General features: G+C 36.3%; 1 protein-coding gene across 2 annotated transcripts in view; it reads right to left on the bottom strand.

Moving 5' to 3' along the window:
• The window catches only part of LIN52 (lin-52 DREAM MuvB core complex component), a 94,978-nt gene that overhangs the window by 70,694 nt on the left and 7,054 nt on the right, over positions 1–17,230 (bottom strand). Inside the window, exons 4-6 of one of the 2 annotated variants that reach the window (XM_006778775.2) lie at positions 14,513–14,579; positions 12,504–12,587; positions 6,826–7,336 (exon numbers count right to left, since the gene is read on the bottom strand). In XM_006778775.2, the coding sequence (XP_006778838.1) occupies positions 7,293–7,336; positions 12,504–12,587; positions 14,513–14,579 (195 nt within the window). In that variant the 3' untranslated portion in view covers positions 6,826–7,292. Of the gene's footprint in view, positions 1–6,825; positions 7,337–12,503; positions 12,588–14,512; positions 14,580–17,230 lie in introns of those variants that run through there. The other variant, XM_006778774.2, reaches the window with a different exon arrangement.

The raw sequence follows: 17,230 nt of genomic DNA, 5'->3' as shown, positions 1-17,230 counted from the left end.
CTTCCTGGCTGCTACAGAGCCTTGCAGGAAGCAGGCATTCAAATAGTTGCTTCATTCTTTTGCTACTATGTCATCACTCAAAATGGCTAAGTAGATAAAAGCTTTATTTTGAAACAATTAAATTCTTCTTGAGGTATTGAGTTCAAGTTTATTTTATCAATTTTAGGTAACACTAATTCAAAATAATACATATAAAAATAAGTAAAGAAAGAATATATACATCCCTATGTTCATTGTAGCATATTTACAATACCCAAGATTTAGAAGTAGCCCAACGGTCTATCATTAGATGAATGAATAAAAAAGCTGTGGTACATTTACACAATGGAATACCACTCAGCCATCAAAAAGGAAATCTTATCCTTTGTGACAGCATGGATGGACCTGGAGAATATTATACTAAGGGGCATAAGCCAGTCAGAGAAAGACAAATACCATATGATTTCACTTACATGTGGAATCTAATGAACAAACAAATAGAAACAGACTTATAGATACAGAAAACAGACTGACAGCTGTTAGAGGGGAGGGACCTTGGGGCACTGGGTGAAAAAGGTGAAGGGATTAAGAAAACAATAACAGCAACCAAAAACACCTCATAGACAGAGACAACAGTTTGATGATTACTAGAGGGGAAGGGCAGGAAGAAATAGAAGAGGATAAAGGAGAGAGGAAGGAGACTTGACTTTGGGTGATGAACATATAATACACAGATGATGTATTATAGAATTGTATACCTGAAACCTATATAATTTTATTAACCAACTAGAAGCCCAGTGCACGAAATTTGTGCATGGGTAGGGTCCCTAGGCCTGACAGGCAATCAGGGCTGATTGGGGCCTTCTGGCTGCTGGCCAGGGCCTTCCTTCCCTCATAACACACCGCCCCCTGGTGGTCAGTGCACGTCATAGTGAGCAATTGAATTCCCGGTCTCCTGGTCGAACTCCTGAGGGGACACTTTGCATATTAGCCTTTTATATATATAGATGTCACCCCAATAAATTCAATTAAAAAGTAAAAAATATACATTGCTTAAGAAAGGAATTGTTTGGGTGATAAAACAATGGAGAAATGGAAAGAAGAAAAAAAGCTAAAAATCAAGCAAAGCATCAACAAAGTCAGGCAAGTAGTCTGGTAAAGTTACAAGAACTTTTTACCAAAATCAGAAACACAGTTCAGGAGACAATGTGTAGAGGAAAAAGTAGTAATATAATAAGACACATGCTGCCATCTAGAGGTTGAAGGCTAGATGATTTTTCTCTTCAATCAGACAAGTGAGTTAATTTAACTTTTAACTATTATAGACAAAGGTAGGACTGAACAGACCTTATAAAGTAAGCCAGATAAATAATTGTGATGTCAAGTCACAGTGAAGAATAGTCAGGGTATAAGAGTGTCAATTATTATCTCCCTGCCCTCCTTCATAGGCTAAAATTAAAAATATTAAAAGAGCTAAGTGTTCGTTAGAATTTTATTTGGACTTCTAACATAAATGGCCACTTAAAAAAAATCACACGCCTAGAGGGTAGAGAAGTCTACTATACCACAGGCTAGCTTGAAGCAGAAGCTTTTCTGTGGTACCACCACCAAAGAAAGTTGTATCAAAGAGTTTCTGGTGCACACAACTTCATCAATGTAGATTACTGGGATGAAGTATCGAGTTTAAATGGGGAAGTCTCAATCTGTTTACAATAAAATGTTTACTTTCAAAAACTATGGTGATTACATTTAGCCAAATAACAGTCCTATTGAAACTGTTAAACAAACATACAGGATTAGACTATAAATTAGCAGAAGCACTTGCATATATCAAAATAAGCTAAATTTCTTAAAGCTTCTTTAGATGGTAATATACTTCATGTGATCTAATTTGCTTAACTTCTTAGGTAATCTTTTCTTTATAGTACCAAGGTAATTTCAAATCAGTCCAAGTAAATGAGTGTAAATTAAATTGATATTTTTATTTGTTTTATAAGATACTAGAGGCCTGATGCATGAAATTCATGCAAGGGGCTTGCCCCCCGCCACTGCAGCGGCTGCCTCTGCCTTGGCCCCCACCCACCACCCCTCGGCCCCAGCTGCCATGGCGGCTACCTCTGCCTCGGTCCCCGCCACCACAGCTTCATCCAAAAGGCTGCCTGGAAGGACGTCTGGAAGGACGTCCAGTCTAATTAGCATATTATGCTTTTGTTACTATAGATGGTAAAGTGTAATCAAGAATAAATGTATCAAATTCAATTCCTCTTCCTTATTAAAAACAAACAAAACACCACAACATCTAACAAAAAATAAGACATAACTTCTTTAACCTGACAAAGGCAATCTACAAAACACCCGCAAACATCACACTTAGTGCTTTTCCCTAAGATTAGGAAGAAGACAAAGATGTCCACTCTTGCTGCTTCTATTCAACACTGTACCAAACTTACTAACCAGGGCAATTAGGCAAGACAATGAAATAAAATATCCAGATTGGAAATAAAGAAGTAAAACTACCTCTATTTGCAGGTGACCCAATTTGGGGTATTAAAAATCTTAAGTATATTTACTAAAACACAATTAGAATTAATAAATAAGTTAAGTTGCAGGATATAAAATGTACAATTGTTTTTCTCTACAGTAGCAATAAGCACACTGAAATGAAATTAAGAAAACAATTTCATTTATAATACATCAAAAAATAAAATGCTTAGGAATACATTTTTTAAAAATTCACAATTGTCCATGTCAGTCTGTCATGATTTTAGCCTCATACGGCAAAATAAAAAATGATCAACACAAGATTTTCTTTCAGGACTTATGAATACATATTAATAAATTAAGTGCAAAATTTACACATACTTTGAAAACTAAAAAATATGGTTGAAAGAAATTAAAGAAGACATAAGTAAAGAGAATGACACACATTAATGAATGACCTTAATATTATTAAGATGGCAATACTCCCCAAAGTGATCTAGAGAGTCAATGCAATCCTTATCAAAATCCCAGCTGATTTCTTTTAAATAACTGACAAGTTAAAATTCCTATGGAAATCCAAGAGACCCAGAAGAGCAAAAACAATCTTAAAAAAAACAAAGCTGGAAAACGCACACATCCCAATTTGAAAACTTGCTATAAAGCTACAGTGATGAAGATAGTGGGGTACTGCCCTAGCCAGTTTGGCTCAGTGGATAGAGCAACGGCCTGAGCATTGAAAGTTTGAGTGTTCGATTCCAGGTCAAAGGCACATACCTGGGTTCAGGTTTGATCCTCAGCCCCTACTGGGGCACGTGCAGGAGGCAACCAATTGATGTGTCTCTCTCACATGAATATTTCTCTCCCTCCCTCACTCCCTCTATCTCTAAAATCAAAGGAAAAAATACCCTCTGAAGCGGATTCAAAAAAAAAAGAAGTAGACAAAGGGTCTGAATAGATAGTTTTCCAAGAAGACATACAATTGGCCAATAAGCAAATAAAAACATGTGCGATATCATTAGTTTTAGGCAAATGTAATTCCAAAGCACGAGCTACCACTTCACATCCATTAAGATGGATATGATAATAACTTCCTTAAACAAAAAATAACAAGTATTGGCAAGGATATGAAGAAATTGGAACCCTCGTACATGCTGGTACACCCAGTATTTTAAATAGTCTGACAGTTCCTCAAAGATCAGAGGTAGAGTTACCATATGACCCAGAAATTCCACTCCTAGTTATAAAATTCAACAGAATGAAAAGACAGACCCACATAAAAACTTGTATGTGAAGATCATAGTAGCATTATTCACATCAGCCAAATAGTGAAAATAACTCAAATGTCCATCAACTGGTGGATAAATATAATGTGGATAACTAGTGAATAACTGTATTTATACAATAAAACATTCTGCAGCCAAAAAAGAAATAAAGTACTGATACATGCTACAACATAGAAGAATACTAAAAACACTATGTTAAGTGAAAGAAACTAGTTACAAAAGACCACATTTTGTATGATTCCATTTATATGAAATGTTCAGGCTAGGCAAATTCATACAGACAGATTAGCTACTGTAGAGAAATATGATTGGTTTCTGTACATGCATATTATATCCTGCACTTTATTCAACTCATTTATTAGTCCTGCTCTTATGCCTATTGAGTTTAGGGGTGGAAGGAAATGGCAGTGACTGCTAATGGGTAGTTTCTTTTGGTAGTGATAAAGAGGTTCTAAAACTGATTGTGTTGCAAGAACTTTGAATATATAAAAATCATTGAATTACACACTATAAAAAAGTAAACTGTAGCCTGGTCGGTTTGGCCCAATGGTTGAGTAACAACCTAGGAACCATGAGGTCAAGATTCAATTCCTGGTCAGGGCACAAACTTGGGTTTGGGGCTCGATCCCCTGTGTGGGGCATGCAGGAAGCAGCCAATCAATGAGTCTCTTTCATCACTGATGTTTCTCTCTCTCCTTCTCCCTTCCTCTCTGAAATCAATAAAAATATATTATTTTAAAAAGTGAATTGTAGAATATATAAATTATATCTCAATAAAGCTGTTATTAAAAACAAAAAACACCATGCACCAGAGCCCCAAGTTTTAGCCTACGTTTCAAATGACATGACCTACTGTCATTCTATTTTAAAATATTTTCAAGATAGCTAGTAAATAGGTAACCTGCATGACTACTAAAATGTTTATAGCTTTAAGGGATTGGGGGCAAGAGGGGGGACGGACGGTTCTTAAGAGTAAAAAACGGCAGAGAATCAGGTATTCAATAAGATTCACAATAGTTCAATGGGTCTTAGGAATAAAGCAAGCTATATAATGTTGCAACTTACAAGACTAAGTCAGGATTATGCCCAGGTCATGATCGCGATGGAGTAGGGTTCAGGCATAGGATAGAATCAAACCATTATCAACAAGTTTCACACTATCTTTACTATGTGTGGTGGATCATACACTGTCATAGAGGAAAAATTCCAGATATTACAAGGCCTTCTTACTTTTCTCATCACTAAAACACAAAAAAATCATCCAGAAATAGAGTAATTTCTAGAAGTTTCTACCTTTCAGTTTTAAGTCCCTGAATTTCATTAGAAAAACTCTGTCATTTCATTTGAAGGCATCTGCAGTTGATTATTCTTCAATCAAAAAATATGCATTGCATACTTACTATAAACCAGGTACTCTATGGGTTACAAAGACAGCCCAAAAATATGATTCTTATTATATAGTTATGATCAATCCAAGAGATAAGACATACCAAAAATTTCCCAAAATGGTAAAAGTGCCATACAAAATAAACTGCTCTTGAGTAATTTGGGAGACTAAAAGAGTTCACTTTTCATATCAGGCATGAAAGAGCTAAATACTGGGCAGAATAATGAAGGATGAATAAAAGTTATAATACTAGAACTACGTCAGGGAGAACTTTCTGAAAAAAAAGAATAGCATGAACAGAATTAAGAAGATGGGAAAGTGTTCTGGGAAGAGTGAGTATTTCAAATGGGAACAGTGCATGGTATTTTGGTAGGCTAGTGATTAGGCTAGGGCCAGAGTACAGAAAAAGCATGTCAAACTCAAAGGCTAACACAGGCCAAATAAACAAGGTTTAAGTTTTGTGGACCACAAAAAAGCAAAAGCTTTAATTTTCATAGAAACGTAGGTTTACTTCGATAGAGACATGCTCAATATGAAGGGCTGGAATAAATGAGTAATCATTAACATAAAATAATAGAACATTTTAATAAAAATTAATATTTTTTTCTTGAACATTAACTTACCAGACACCGAATAACTGCACAAATTAATAAGCATAACACAAATAAACCTATTTTTCTTGTCCTCCGAAAGCGAAATATTTACTGTTGGGTACACCAAGCAAGTCAGTACAAGACTAATGACGCGGCAATCAGCTGCTAAAATATTCGCTGCTAGTATTAGTGGAGAGAAATGGTGCGCCTGCGCATAGGCGCATAAGGGAAATGAATACAACACAATTATAGTAACCGGTCATCAGCAAACACTGTAGTTCGTTATTAATAACTAGTGGCCTGGTGCACTAATTCATGCACATTAAAGGAAATTAATTAGAAGAAATATTTTAATATCACTATTCACTCTTGCTCTATAATAGAAGTGTCAACCTAATTTACGATCGACAATGACAGACATATCAAAACACACATGTGCAATTGGACCAGCAAGAGCTTTATATGTATCACGCATGCGCTAGGATTCCACTGAGTCTCCTATCAACATACTCCAGGACTTCTGTGAGGATCAAATGAGATGAGGCACAGGAAAACACTTCACAGACATTCGGTTAAAGTGTAAAGTATTTCCACCTGCCTATAAAGCAAGTCGTGTTCCCAGGCTGAAGAAACTGCAAGGAGGCTAGTCACTAGGGAGAGGAAGCTGGGCGTTGCTACATGATGTCGTTACCCTGATGGACACTTAGCATATTAGCCTTTTACATATATAGATTATGTATAACAGAATATTGTAAAAATTAAGTTACAAAATTTTTATTAAAACGTTTCTTATATACCATTATATTGGCTGGGCCGCAAAAATATTCATTGTATGCCACATGTGACCCGCGGGCCCTGTGTTTGACATGCTTGGTATAGAGGATTTTGAATGCCATGCAAAGGAATCTGAATTTTATCATATGGGTAATGAAGTACTGTTAATGACTTATGAGCAAAGGACAAACCAAAGAAATGATATTTTAGAAAAATTAATCTGGTAGTGGCAAACAAGAGAGACTGGGATAAGGTAGTTGAGAAGCAGGCAGACCAATAAGTGACTACAACCGTTCCAGTACAAAACATAAAGGACATTGAACTCAAATGAAAGTAACAGAAATGGAATTCTTTATATGGGAAGGCAGTTTACAATTTTCTGTATTTTTATATATATCATGAGACTTTCATATAAATTAACTGCCCAAATCAAGCCAAGAGGCCCCTATACAAAAAATTATTGCACCCCCAAATCTGCACACCCTAATCATGTACCAAATCAAAGGGCAGGGTTTGCCTTTCAAAAGACACAATCTAGTTATTATCAGCCCAAGAAGGTTCACATTATTTCTATACTAACATTTAACAATGCTCTAGGGAAGTGACAAACAATCATGTTTTAAGACAAATATTTTTTGCATCTTTTTCCTTTCCATCATCTTTATCAGTGGAGATATTTGCATGAAAACAGGATAACTGGTCCTGGGGGATTCATCAGTTCCTATTGCTTATTTTTCATCCATGTCATCCTCTCAATTAATGTAGAAAAGAGGATTGAGACATCGAAATACCAGATTAGGGTATCAAGTAAATGTCAACCTCTAGAGTAGATGAATAATCTATAAGGACAAAAAAAAAAAGGATCTTGTTTTTATGCAAATACACTATACACAATAAAACAAAGAGAGTTTATATCCAAGAAGTCTGATCCATATCAATGTAATTCTTTCCAAGTATAAATATAAAATCTATATTCTAAATATGTCAATAAATTCCTATGATCAAAGCAAACGACAATCAGTTGCAAAGCACTGCTACAGAACTTTAAATAAGACTGAATTTTGAACTAAAAAATAATTTTGAAAAATCTCAGCTGTACTCATGGGACTTATCTGGCAGAAATGAGCATTTCTGTTGCATAGTTTTGGTTCAGTGCATAAAGTGGCTGATTAGGTGACTTGAAATCTCCCCACCTACAAAGCCTTAAGTTTTAGATATACCCTTAACAGTAATGGTTTTAACTGTGTGGATTAAAACTAAAACAAACCATACCAAGTGTCTGATTCAGTGGAAAGCCATTAAAATAGACTTTATTGATGCTTGGGGAACTGATTCATTCTAAAAACTGATAAAGAGAAAGAATAATTTATTCAGTAAAAATAGCTCTCAAGGTAATAATAAATAGTTACTAAGATAAAAACCATCATAGAAAAATTCTAGCTAATAAGAAGGAATGACAGAATTAGAATATTACCATTTTGAAACCTATAATAAAATAGTAGACTTAGGCAGTTACCAAAGATTGCTAAAACTCTGGTGCAAGGCTGATGGTGAATTTTACAATGAATAATAAATCAGGCTAACAATATCTTTACCAAATAATTAATCTTAATATCACAAAGAGAGACAGACATTATATACCTTCTGACAAATGTATACAATACTTATGAAATATTCTTGCCAAAATAAAAATCAAGCCTGTATCTATCTATGCACCACCATAGGATGGTAAGCAACAAAATCTAGAATATGGAAAATGGTACTGAACAAATAACTAGGTTTAATAAATGACAAGGGAAAATAAAAGGGAGGAGGAACTATGACAGATTAAAAGAGACTTAAGCCTGGCTGGTGTGGCTCAGTGGTTGAATGTTGACCTATGAACCAGGAGGTCACAGTTTGATTCCCAGGTTGTGGACTCAATCACAAGTAGGGGGTGTGCAGGAGGCAGCTACTAGTAATTGATGATTATCTCTCATCACTGATGTTTCTCTCTCTCTCTCTCCCCCTTACTATCTCTAAAATCAATAAAAACATATTTTAAAATAGTAATAAAAAATAAATAAAAGAGCCCAACTGGCATGGCTCAGTGGTTGAGCAGTGACCTATGAACTCAGGGCACATGCCAGGGTTGCAGGCTCAATCCCTAGTGTGGGACATGCAGGAAGCAGCCTATCAATGATTCTCTGTCATCATTGATGTTTCTATCTCTCTCTCTCCCTCTCTCTCTCTCTCTCTCTTTCTCTCTGAAATCAATAAAAACTATTTTAAAAATAAATGGATAAATAACTAAAAGAGACTTCAGAGACATATCCACCAAATATGGTATATGAACCTTAGTTAAGATACTGATTTAAACAAGCTAACTGTATAAAAGCAATTATGAGTCAACCAGGAAAATCTGAATTTTAATTGGGTATTTGATGATATTAAGCAAGTTTGCTAAAAAATTTTAGGCATAATAATGGAAGTGCAGTTACATTAAAGAAAGAACGACAGAAAGAAAGGAAGGGAGGGAGGGTCCTTGTCTTTTGAAATCACATCTGAAGTTATTTGACAATGAGGTAATCTGATGCCTGAGAATTGCTTTAAAAGAATCATGGGAGGTTGATATAAGTAAAACAGATTGCCCATGCTGACTATTAAAGCCAGATATGAGTACATGAAATCATTATTTTAGTCTCTCTACCTTGGTATATGTTTAAAATTTTCCATAATTAAAATTAGTGAAAAAACCCCACATAAACTCACTTCATTATCTTTCTCAGTAGGAAAGCAGGAAAAAAAGCACTATTTAGAGAAAATATAGCAATTTCAACTATAACTAACTAGAGATAACATTATTAATCAATATATTCGCTAATATAGCATCTTCTTGACACACTGAGCATAAAATTTATTTCATAAAAAAATTGACACAGAGAGATATAGGATTGATCATTATTATTATTACAGCATTTATTATCCAGAGCTAGAAAGAGAATCAATTTCTATACTATACAAGCCTTGCATTCATGAATTTAATAATCAACGATTTGCTTTTTCATTATAAACCCTGGAGGTCTATGACATACCTGGTAATTAGTAATTTTACCAAGACATAAACTTCAACCACAAGAAATACACAGTACATAGAGAAGAGTTAGGTCACAATGAGTGAACCTAGCAGAGAACCTAGCAACCATATCTCAAAGCAGTTTGTTGTTCTCTGCTTCTTGATTCACAAAGTGATTAAAAAATGTTTTCTTAGTAAAAAAAAAAAAAAAAAAAGAGCCAATGTTAATCACAGTAATGGAAATATAAGATAAAGAGGGCTAAAGAAGTGATGACTATCAGTCAAAAATCATAGACTTTAAATTAAATTTTAAAGTTAAATGTTGAATTTGGAAGTAACTTAAATCAATGATGCGTAAAAACCCACCATATGCTCTATAAACAAGAAAAATAATTTATGAAACATTTTAGGATTGCTCTAATCCATCCTCTAATCCACTGATGGCGAAACTTTTGAGCTCGGCATGTCAGCATTTTGAAAAATCCTAACTTAATTCTGGTGCTGTGTCACATATAGAAATTTTTTGATATTTGCAACCATAGTAAAACAAAGATTTATATTTTTGATATTTATTTTATATATTTAAATGCCATTTAACAAAAAAAAAATCAACCAAAAAAATGAGCTCATGTGTCACCTCTGACATAGGTTCGCCATCACTGCTCTAATCAGTACAAAACTTGCATTTTGAAGAAAATTATAAGCTATACTAGTCTCTCAGAACTGTGGATTTACGAAGGTCTCAAGAGGTATCTACTGAGAACAAAGTTCTAACCATTGTATTTATATTGAATATCTCTTTCAATTACAAAGTGAAAATTTTCTACAATTCCTTTTCTAATTTTATAATGAATACAGTATAGGAAGAGATATAATTTATCTATCCTATCAAATAATAGACAAACATGGTAATTAACCATACCTCCACTACGCTTCCCATTGGCTAATCAGGGCGATATGCAAATTAACTGCCAACCAAGATGGCGACTGGCAGCCAGGCAGCTGAAGCGAACATGAGGTTTGCTTGCTCCAGTAATGGAGGAAGCCAACGTTCCCCGCCTGCCTCACCCTGCTCTAAGCTACACTCTAAGCAGCAAAGTTGCAATTATAGAAGCTAAACAAGCTCCAGATACCAGCTTTCAGCCAGCTTCGGCCTCAGAGCTTAGAGCGGCAGTGATGGCAACAATGTTTCAATTATAGAAGCTAAACCCAGATACCTGCTTTCAGCCAGCCGCAGCCTCAGAGCTGGAGCCGGGCCTCAGAGCTGGAGCCAGCTCTCAACTCCAGTGACAGCTGTAGAAGGCAAATAAATCCCAGAATAAAAAATAAAAAACAGAAATAAAGGAGAGGCTGGGAGCTTCCGTTGCTCCAGCAGGTGGACATCCCCGAGGGGTCCCAGGCTGTGAGAGGGCGCAGGCCAGGCTGAGGGACCCCCACCCCTGAGTGCACAAATTTGTGTGCACCGGGCCTCTAGTATATATATAAAACCTAAGCGACTGAATGACTAGTCACTATGACATGCACTGACCACCAGGGGGCAGACACTCAACGCAGGAGCTGCCTTCTGGTGGTCAGTGCACTCCCACAGCCAACCTCCCATGGCCACTATCAGCCCGATCACCCCTATCAGCTCAATCACTGGCCAAGCCAAGGGACCCAAACCCGGGCCTCTAGTATATATATAAAACCTAAGCGACTGAATGACTAGTCACTATGACATGCACTGACCACCAGGGGGCAGACACTCAACGCAGGAGCTGCCTTCTGGTGGTCAGTGCACTCCCACAGCCAACCTCCCATGGCCACTATCAGCCCGATCACCCCTATCAGCTCAATCACTGGCCAAGCCAAGGGACCCAAACTGTGTACAAATTCGTGCACTGGGCCTCTAGTAAAGAAATAATTTTAAACTAAAATAATGAAGAACAGATAGGAATAAGTAAGATCTTTTTAAAATTTATTTATTTTTAATGTATTTTATTGATTTCAGAGAGGAAGGGAGAGGGAGAGAGATAGGAACATCAATGATGAGAATCAATGATCAGCTACTTCCTGCACACCCTCTACTGGGGATCAAGCCTGCAACTCAGCATGTGCTCTGATGGAATCAAACCATGACCACCCAGTAGTTCATATGTCAATGCTCAACCACTGAGCAACTCTGGCCGGGCAAATGAGATCTTTTAAAACCATGCTCATGGTACAGATTATGTTTTTGTTCTGCTATCTATCCCTTCCTTTGAAGAATCAATTGTTCTCTCCCATTCTGTGTGATTTGATTTAGACTAAGCCTTTCAATCTGTGTCTGCACCTAGGACCCAGGCCTGATCTATCAGAGTGCTCCATGCTACCTGGCTAAAGGACTGGTTCCAGGTTAGGTATACGAGCCAAGATGGAACAGTCAGAGTCCTCCCAGGACCTTTCTTTTGGAATGTTCAGAAAAGATGTTCTTTCTTTGGGGACTATGAAATTTAAAGACATATAAATTAGAGCTCATTTTGGCCACTTGCCCAGTTCTAGGAAAAAGCTATCTGCAGCAGCAGAGAATAAGACTAATGCATGAGTGAAACAAAGTCTTGAGATGCAAAATAAAGCAAATCCCAATGATATCATTAACAATCATGGATCTAGATATCCTCAAAGCTATTTCTACTCCTGAATTTTGATTTATGTGAACTAATAAAGTCCTTCTTTTGCTTAAGCTAGTTTGATTGGACATTCTATCACTTAAAACTGAAAGGATTTCCAATATATTTTTACTGTACAGAGGAAAATAAACGTTACCTAGTAAACTCAGTAGTTATTCCAGCACACTCTATCATAAAAGGCACACTTTAGATTATAATGACATCTTACCTTTATAAAATGTAATACAGACATCTGTATTACAGCTAGACTCATCATGAAATACACAACAGGCAACCCTGAATTAATGTGATCTGGGTACTCACACTCATCTAGCCCCAGCTGATAGGCCAGGTTCTGTAGGCCTCGTACCTTCTCCATCAAATTAGCTGTGGTGAGGCTCCCCAGTTCTGAAATAGAATCATTTATTTCAATACCATTTCTATACACTGTTCTCTAATAACAACTCATTTGAGATGGGAATCCTTCTTATACAAATTTTAAGCTTTAATTTTTATCAAATAATAGCATAAATCCATTTCTTTTCTCCTCCAACCACTCCGCCCCCGCCACACACACACACACAATGAATTTTTCCCACTAATGCAAAATTGGGTCAGATGAGCTTACCTAATATGAGAGAGTTAGTAAACTATGTTTTATCTTAAGGATCCTTCAACAACATTCATTTTGCCTTATCATACAAAATGAATACACAATACAAGTATCAAACCTTGTGACTCCACATAGCGTTGAGAAAGCCTATACTGGTAGACAGATCTGTCTTGAAAAATGGACACTAACTCCACTGTCTTTTATTAATTCTTATTATTTAAATTAATAAAATAGTGACAAAACATGTATTGTTCCCCCATTTCCCTAAGTTTAGAAAACAAACACTAAATATTGACAAACACCAAACTTTCCCTTCAAATCAAATACCTATAAAAAATTTTAAGTTCACCAGGTAAAAAGACAGTATACTTAAAAAACAACAATTTACGCCAGAGCCGGTTTGGCTCAGTGGATAGAGCGTCGGCCTGCGGACTGAAGGGTCCCGGGTTCGATTCCGGTCAGGGGCGTGTGCCTTGGTTGCGGGCATATCCCCAGTGGGAGATGTGCAGGAGGCAGCTGATCGATGTTTCTCTCTCATCGATGTTTCTAACTCTCTATCTCTCTCCCTTCCTCTCTGTAAAAAATCAATAAAATATATTTAAAAAAAAACAACAACAACAATTTACTTTCCCAGATTTTCATTTAAATAGCATAGCACAAAATTCCTTTTAGGTTTAAGATACAGGTCAATTTATATGAAACATTATGCTATATCCCTCATTAAAAATTTAACGTTCCCTTAGAAAATGCATATTGATGGCATATAAATGTCTGTTTGGAACATTAGAACAATGAACCTGAAATGCCCTTGAGACTTAATATTTCCAGAGTTGGAGGAGGGGAACCTGCATTTAAGCATTTCATGCAGAACAATGAATTACCTTTAAAATCAAATAAAGGTGTTTTTTTCTCCCACCTATCATCAATATCTGGCATAAGTAGTAGACTTTCTTGATCTGTTCAGCTGCTTAAATAGCTCAAGCATCCAATTTTTACCTTCATTTCAGTCTATTACTTCACAATCATCATGAATCTTATCATCAGAGGGTGATTACAAAATAAATAAATAAAGTAGAGCAAAAATCAAGGAAAATTAATGTTTTTTAATTTAAATTTCCACTTGTGGTTCAGTTCCAAGTCATTTATCAAACAACAATAATCACTACTTATAGTATTCTTTATTGGAGAAATTGATGGGAAAGAATAAAATAAGACAGGTCTTACCTATGAAGGGATTGTCAACTAATAGTACTGACAATAATATATAGCAGTAAATCCTAAATAAGCACTTGTTTATGGTGGAAAGAGACTAGACTTAAAATAAGAGTTTAAATTTTTTCACTCTCACAAATCTTGGTTAAGTTAACCCTTTGAACCTTAGATATCATCATATCTAGCTCACAGGACCTTTATGAGAAATGAAAAAATTTATGCAAGAGCTTTTTGTAAACTGTAAGCATTATACAAGACAAAAGTATATTAAAGGACTTTAGCAGCAGATAAAATCATTATGAGCAGGTCTTAAATTAGAAGGATTGCTACATATGGAAAAGTTAAGAAAGGCATTTAGACATGAAGAACATCAATAAGGATAGTTAGGTAGGCAGTTTGAGTGTGCTAAGAATACTTTCAAGGGAACAGTCGGAGAAAAACTAGGAAGGTGGTTTGTGGGAGAGCATAAATATCAGGTTAAAAGGTAGAAGTCACTAGCATAGCTTACCTTTCAACATGTCGATATCATCACGTTCTATTTCAGCCATCCATTTGGGTGGCGAGCTAGTAATAGGCTGTCAAAAAATAAGAATATATCCACTCAGTTACATACAAAGTGTGAAGAGACCCTACTTTTCCTTCTTGTAGGTAGCTTGTCACATAGCATTCAGTTTGTGTGAACATACTGGCAAATTATAATTTCTAAAACCCTGATTTTTCCAGATTCAGATACGGCCTATAAATAATCACCTTTCAAAATAATACTGCTCATCCTTAAAGCTGGTCTCAGAGAAATGATCTTGGAAGAATTAGGTCTGACTACTGTCATTGTTTCATGCCTAAAGGTTAATATAGCAATTAAAGAAATTACTTGAAATTCAGTTCTGGGAAAGCCTCCAACTGAAATGTTTGAAACAATAATCAGTAAGTAACATTTTCTAGCAGAGGAGAAGATTCAAAGAAGAATCAAGAATGAGAAATCCTCAATTTGCAAGAACACTGTAATGGTTATCACTTGAAATTTCATTTAATAGCAGGTATTTTAGAAAACTTTAGAATTTTAAGTTATTTTCTGATTTCTGAAAGTGAACTTACAAAATTTGAAAGAGCCCCTTTTTAGAATAGCTTTAGGCAACAGTTTTCAATCCTAGTTGTAAGAGTCATCTATGATGTAACAACAACAACAAATACAAATGACCTAGTCATACCATAGATGCAATGATTAGAATATCAGGGGTGGGGGAAGGGTCCATTGGAGAGTACAGAGCAAGGAACAGTACATATGTACTTTTTAAAGGCTCCATAGCTACATATTGATGATTTTGTTGTGCAGGTAGGAGTACAGTTGAGAAACATTACTTCAGTTTTGAGCCCCCTCCCCCTTTTAAATATATTTTTATTAATTTCAGAGAGAAAGGAAGAGGGAGAGAGATGGAAACATCAATGATGAAAGAAAATCACTGATCGGCAGCCTCCTGCATGCCCCACACTGGGGATCGAGCCTGCAACCCAGGCATGTGCCCTTGACGGGAATCGAACCTGGGACCCTTTGGTCCACAGATGATGCTCTATCCATTGAGCCAAACCGGTTAGGGCAAGCCCTTTTCTTTTTTAAAAAGTAATATTTACTTAGCACTATGCAACAAGCAAAACACTTTACATGCATTATGTCATTTAAATTCTAAATCAACCCTATGAAGTAGGTATTATTACCCTCATTTTACAAATAAAAAAACAAATGTACAGGAAGATTATAAATCACTTGCCTCAGGTCACACAGCTAGTGGACCCAGGATTCAAAATCCATATAGTATGAGTTCAGAAACCACTACTCTATATTACTTTCCCTAGAAGGCTATTATAGGTCAAATTCACCATTTCTGGAAACAGATTATACAAGGAGATCTTAACCTGGGATCCTGGGATGACCCTGGCCCCCTAGAAGCAAAACTCAATATGTATGTCCATATTTCTAGGGAAAAGGTATAGATACTTAATTAGATTTTCAAAAAACATCATACTATAATAAAAGTTATTTAAAAACCACTTATTTATATTTATGATTCAAAAGACTTAGTTGTTACCAAATACAACGAACTAAACTGAAAAGTTGGTATGAATAAGAATGTAAGAAAATTAATCAGATACTTTCTACTCCATCCATGAGACAAAAGCTGATCTAGTAATAATAGCTACCATGCATTGTTTATTATGTCCCGGGTACTTTGCAAAGTGTTTTAACTTGCATTATGGCATTAAAAATCCTATGAGAGAGTTTCAAATGAGAAAACTAAGGCTCAAAAATTTTAGAAAAGTTGCTGAGGTCACAGGTAGTTAAGAAATAGATTCAGGCCCTGGCTAGTGTGGCTCAGTTGGTTGAGCATCATCCTGTGCACCAAAAGGTCTCCAGTTCGATAATAATTATAACAGCAGGCAGGATGTGAGGCCTTGAAGTTTCAGGTAGCTCCTGGCTGTGCCTGCTGGTGCACGGGTCTAGCGGTCCCAGGAGCACAGAGCAGAGTTGGGTCATGTGTCTCTCTCACATCTATGTGTCTCTCTCACATCTATGTTTCTCTCTCTCTCTCACTCTCTCTCTCTCTCTCTCTCTCTCTCTCTCTCTCTCAAAATCAATGGGAAATATCCTTGGGTGAGGATTAACAAAAAAACAAACAAAATAAGAGTGTGGATGCCGTAATTAGACTAATGATTCAAAGCCTGATTTGGGCACATATTATAGCCTATAACCTTGGGTAACCTACTTACTCTCTCTGTGCCTATATCCTTGTCTGTTATATGCCTCATATCGTTTTGTGAAGGTTAAGTAATATATGTGTAAAGTGCTTAGAACAGTGCCTGGCACATGGTAAATAAGTGGTAGCTAATATTATAATCATCATATTCTCCTACTTGTGGGAATATGGAAGAGAACATGTGTACAGCATCTAGCACAATTCCTGCTTCCCTGCAAATAGAAAAGTTGTGACTTGTTGGATTTCTTCCTTAGGTTTCTGATGAGCCACTGAGAAATTTCAGAAATCCTCTAAGAAGGTATATAAGTTAAGGTCATAATGCATCACATAAACAAAAGAGAAAAGCATCAAAATCATAGTTTGGTGCCCTAGCCAATTTGGCTAAATGGATAGAGCGTCAGCCTGCGGATTGAAGGGTCCCAGGTTCAATTCCGGTACGGGGCACATGCCCGGTCTGCGGGCTTGATCACCAGTAG

Source organism: Myotis davidii, unplaced genomic scaffold (genome assembly GCF_000327345.1).
Source record: "Myotis davidii unplaced genomic scaffold, ASM32734v1 scaffold309, whole genome shotgun sequence".
NCBI classification, from domain to species: Eukaryota; Metazoa; Chordata; class Mammalia; order Chiroptera; family Vespertilionidae; genus Myotis; species Myotis davidii.
The sequence above is the reverse complement of the archived record's forward strand: the minus strand, read 5'-3'. Positions and strand labels throughout refer to the sequence as shown.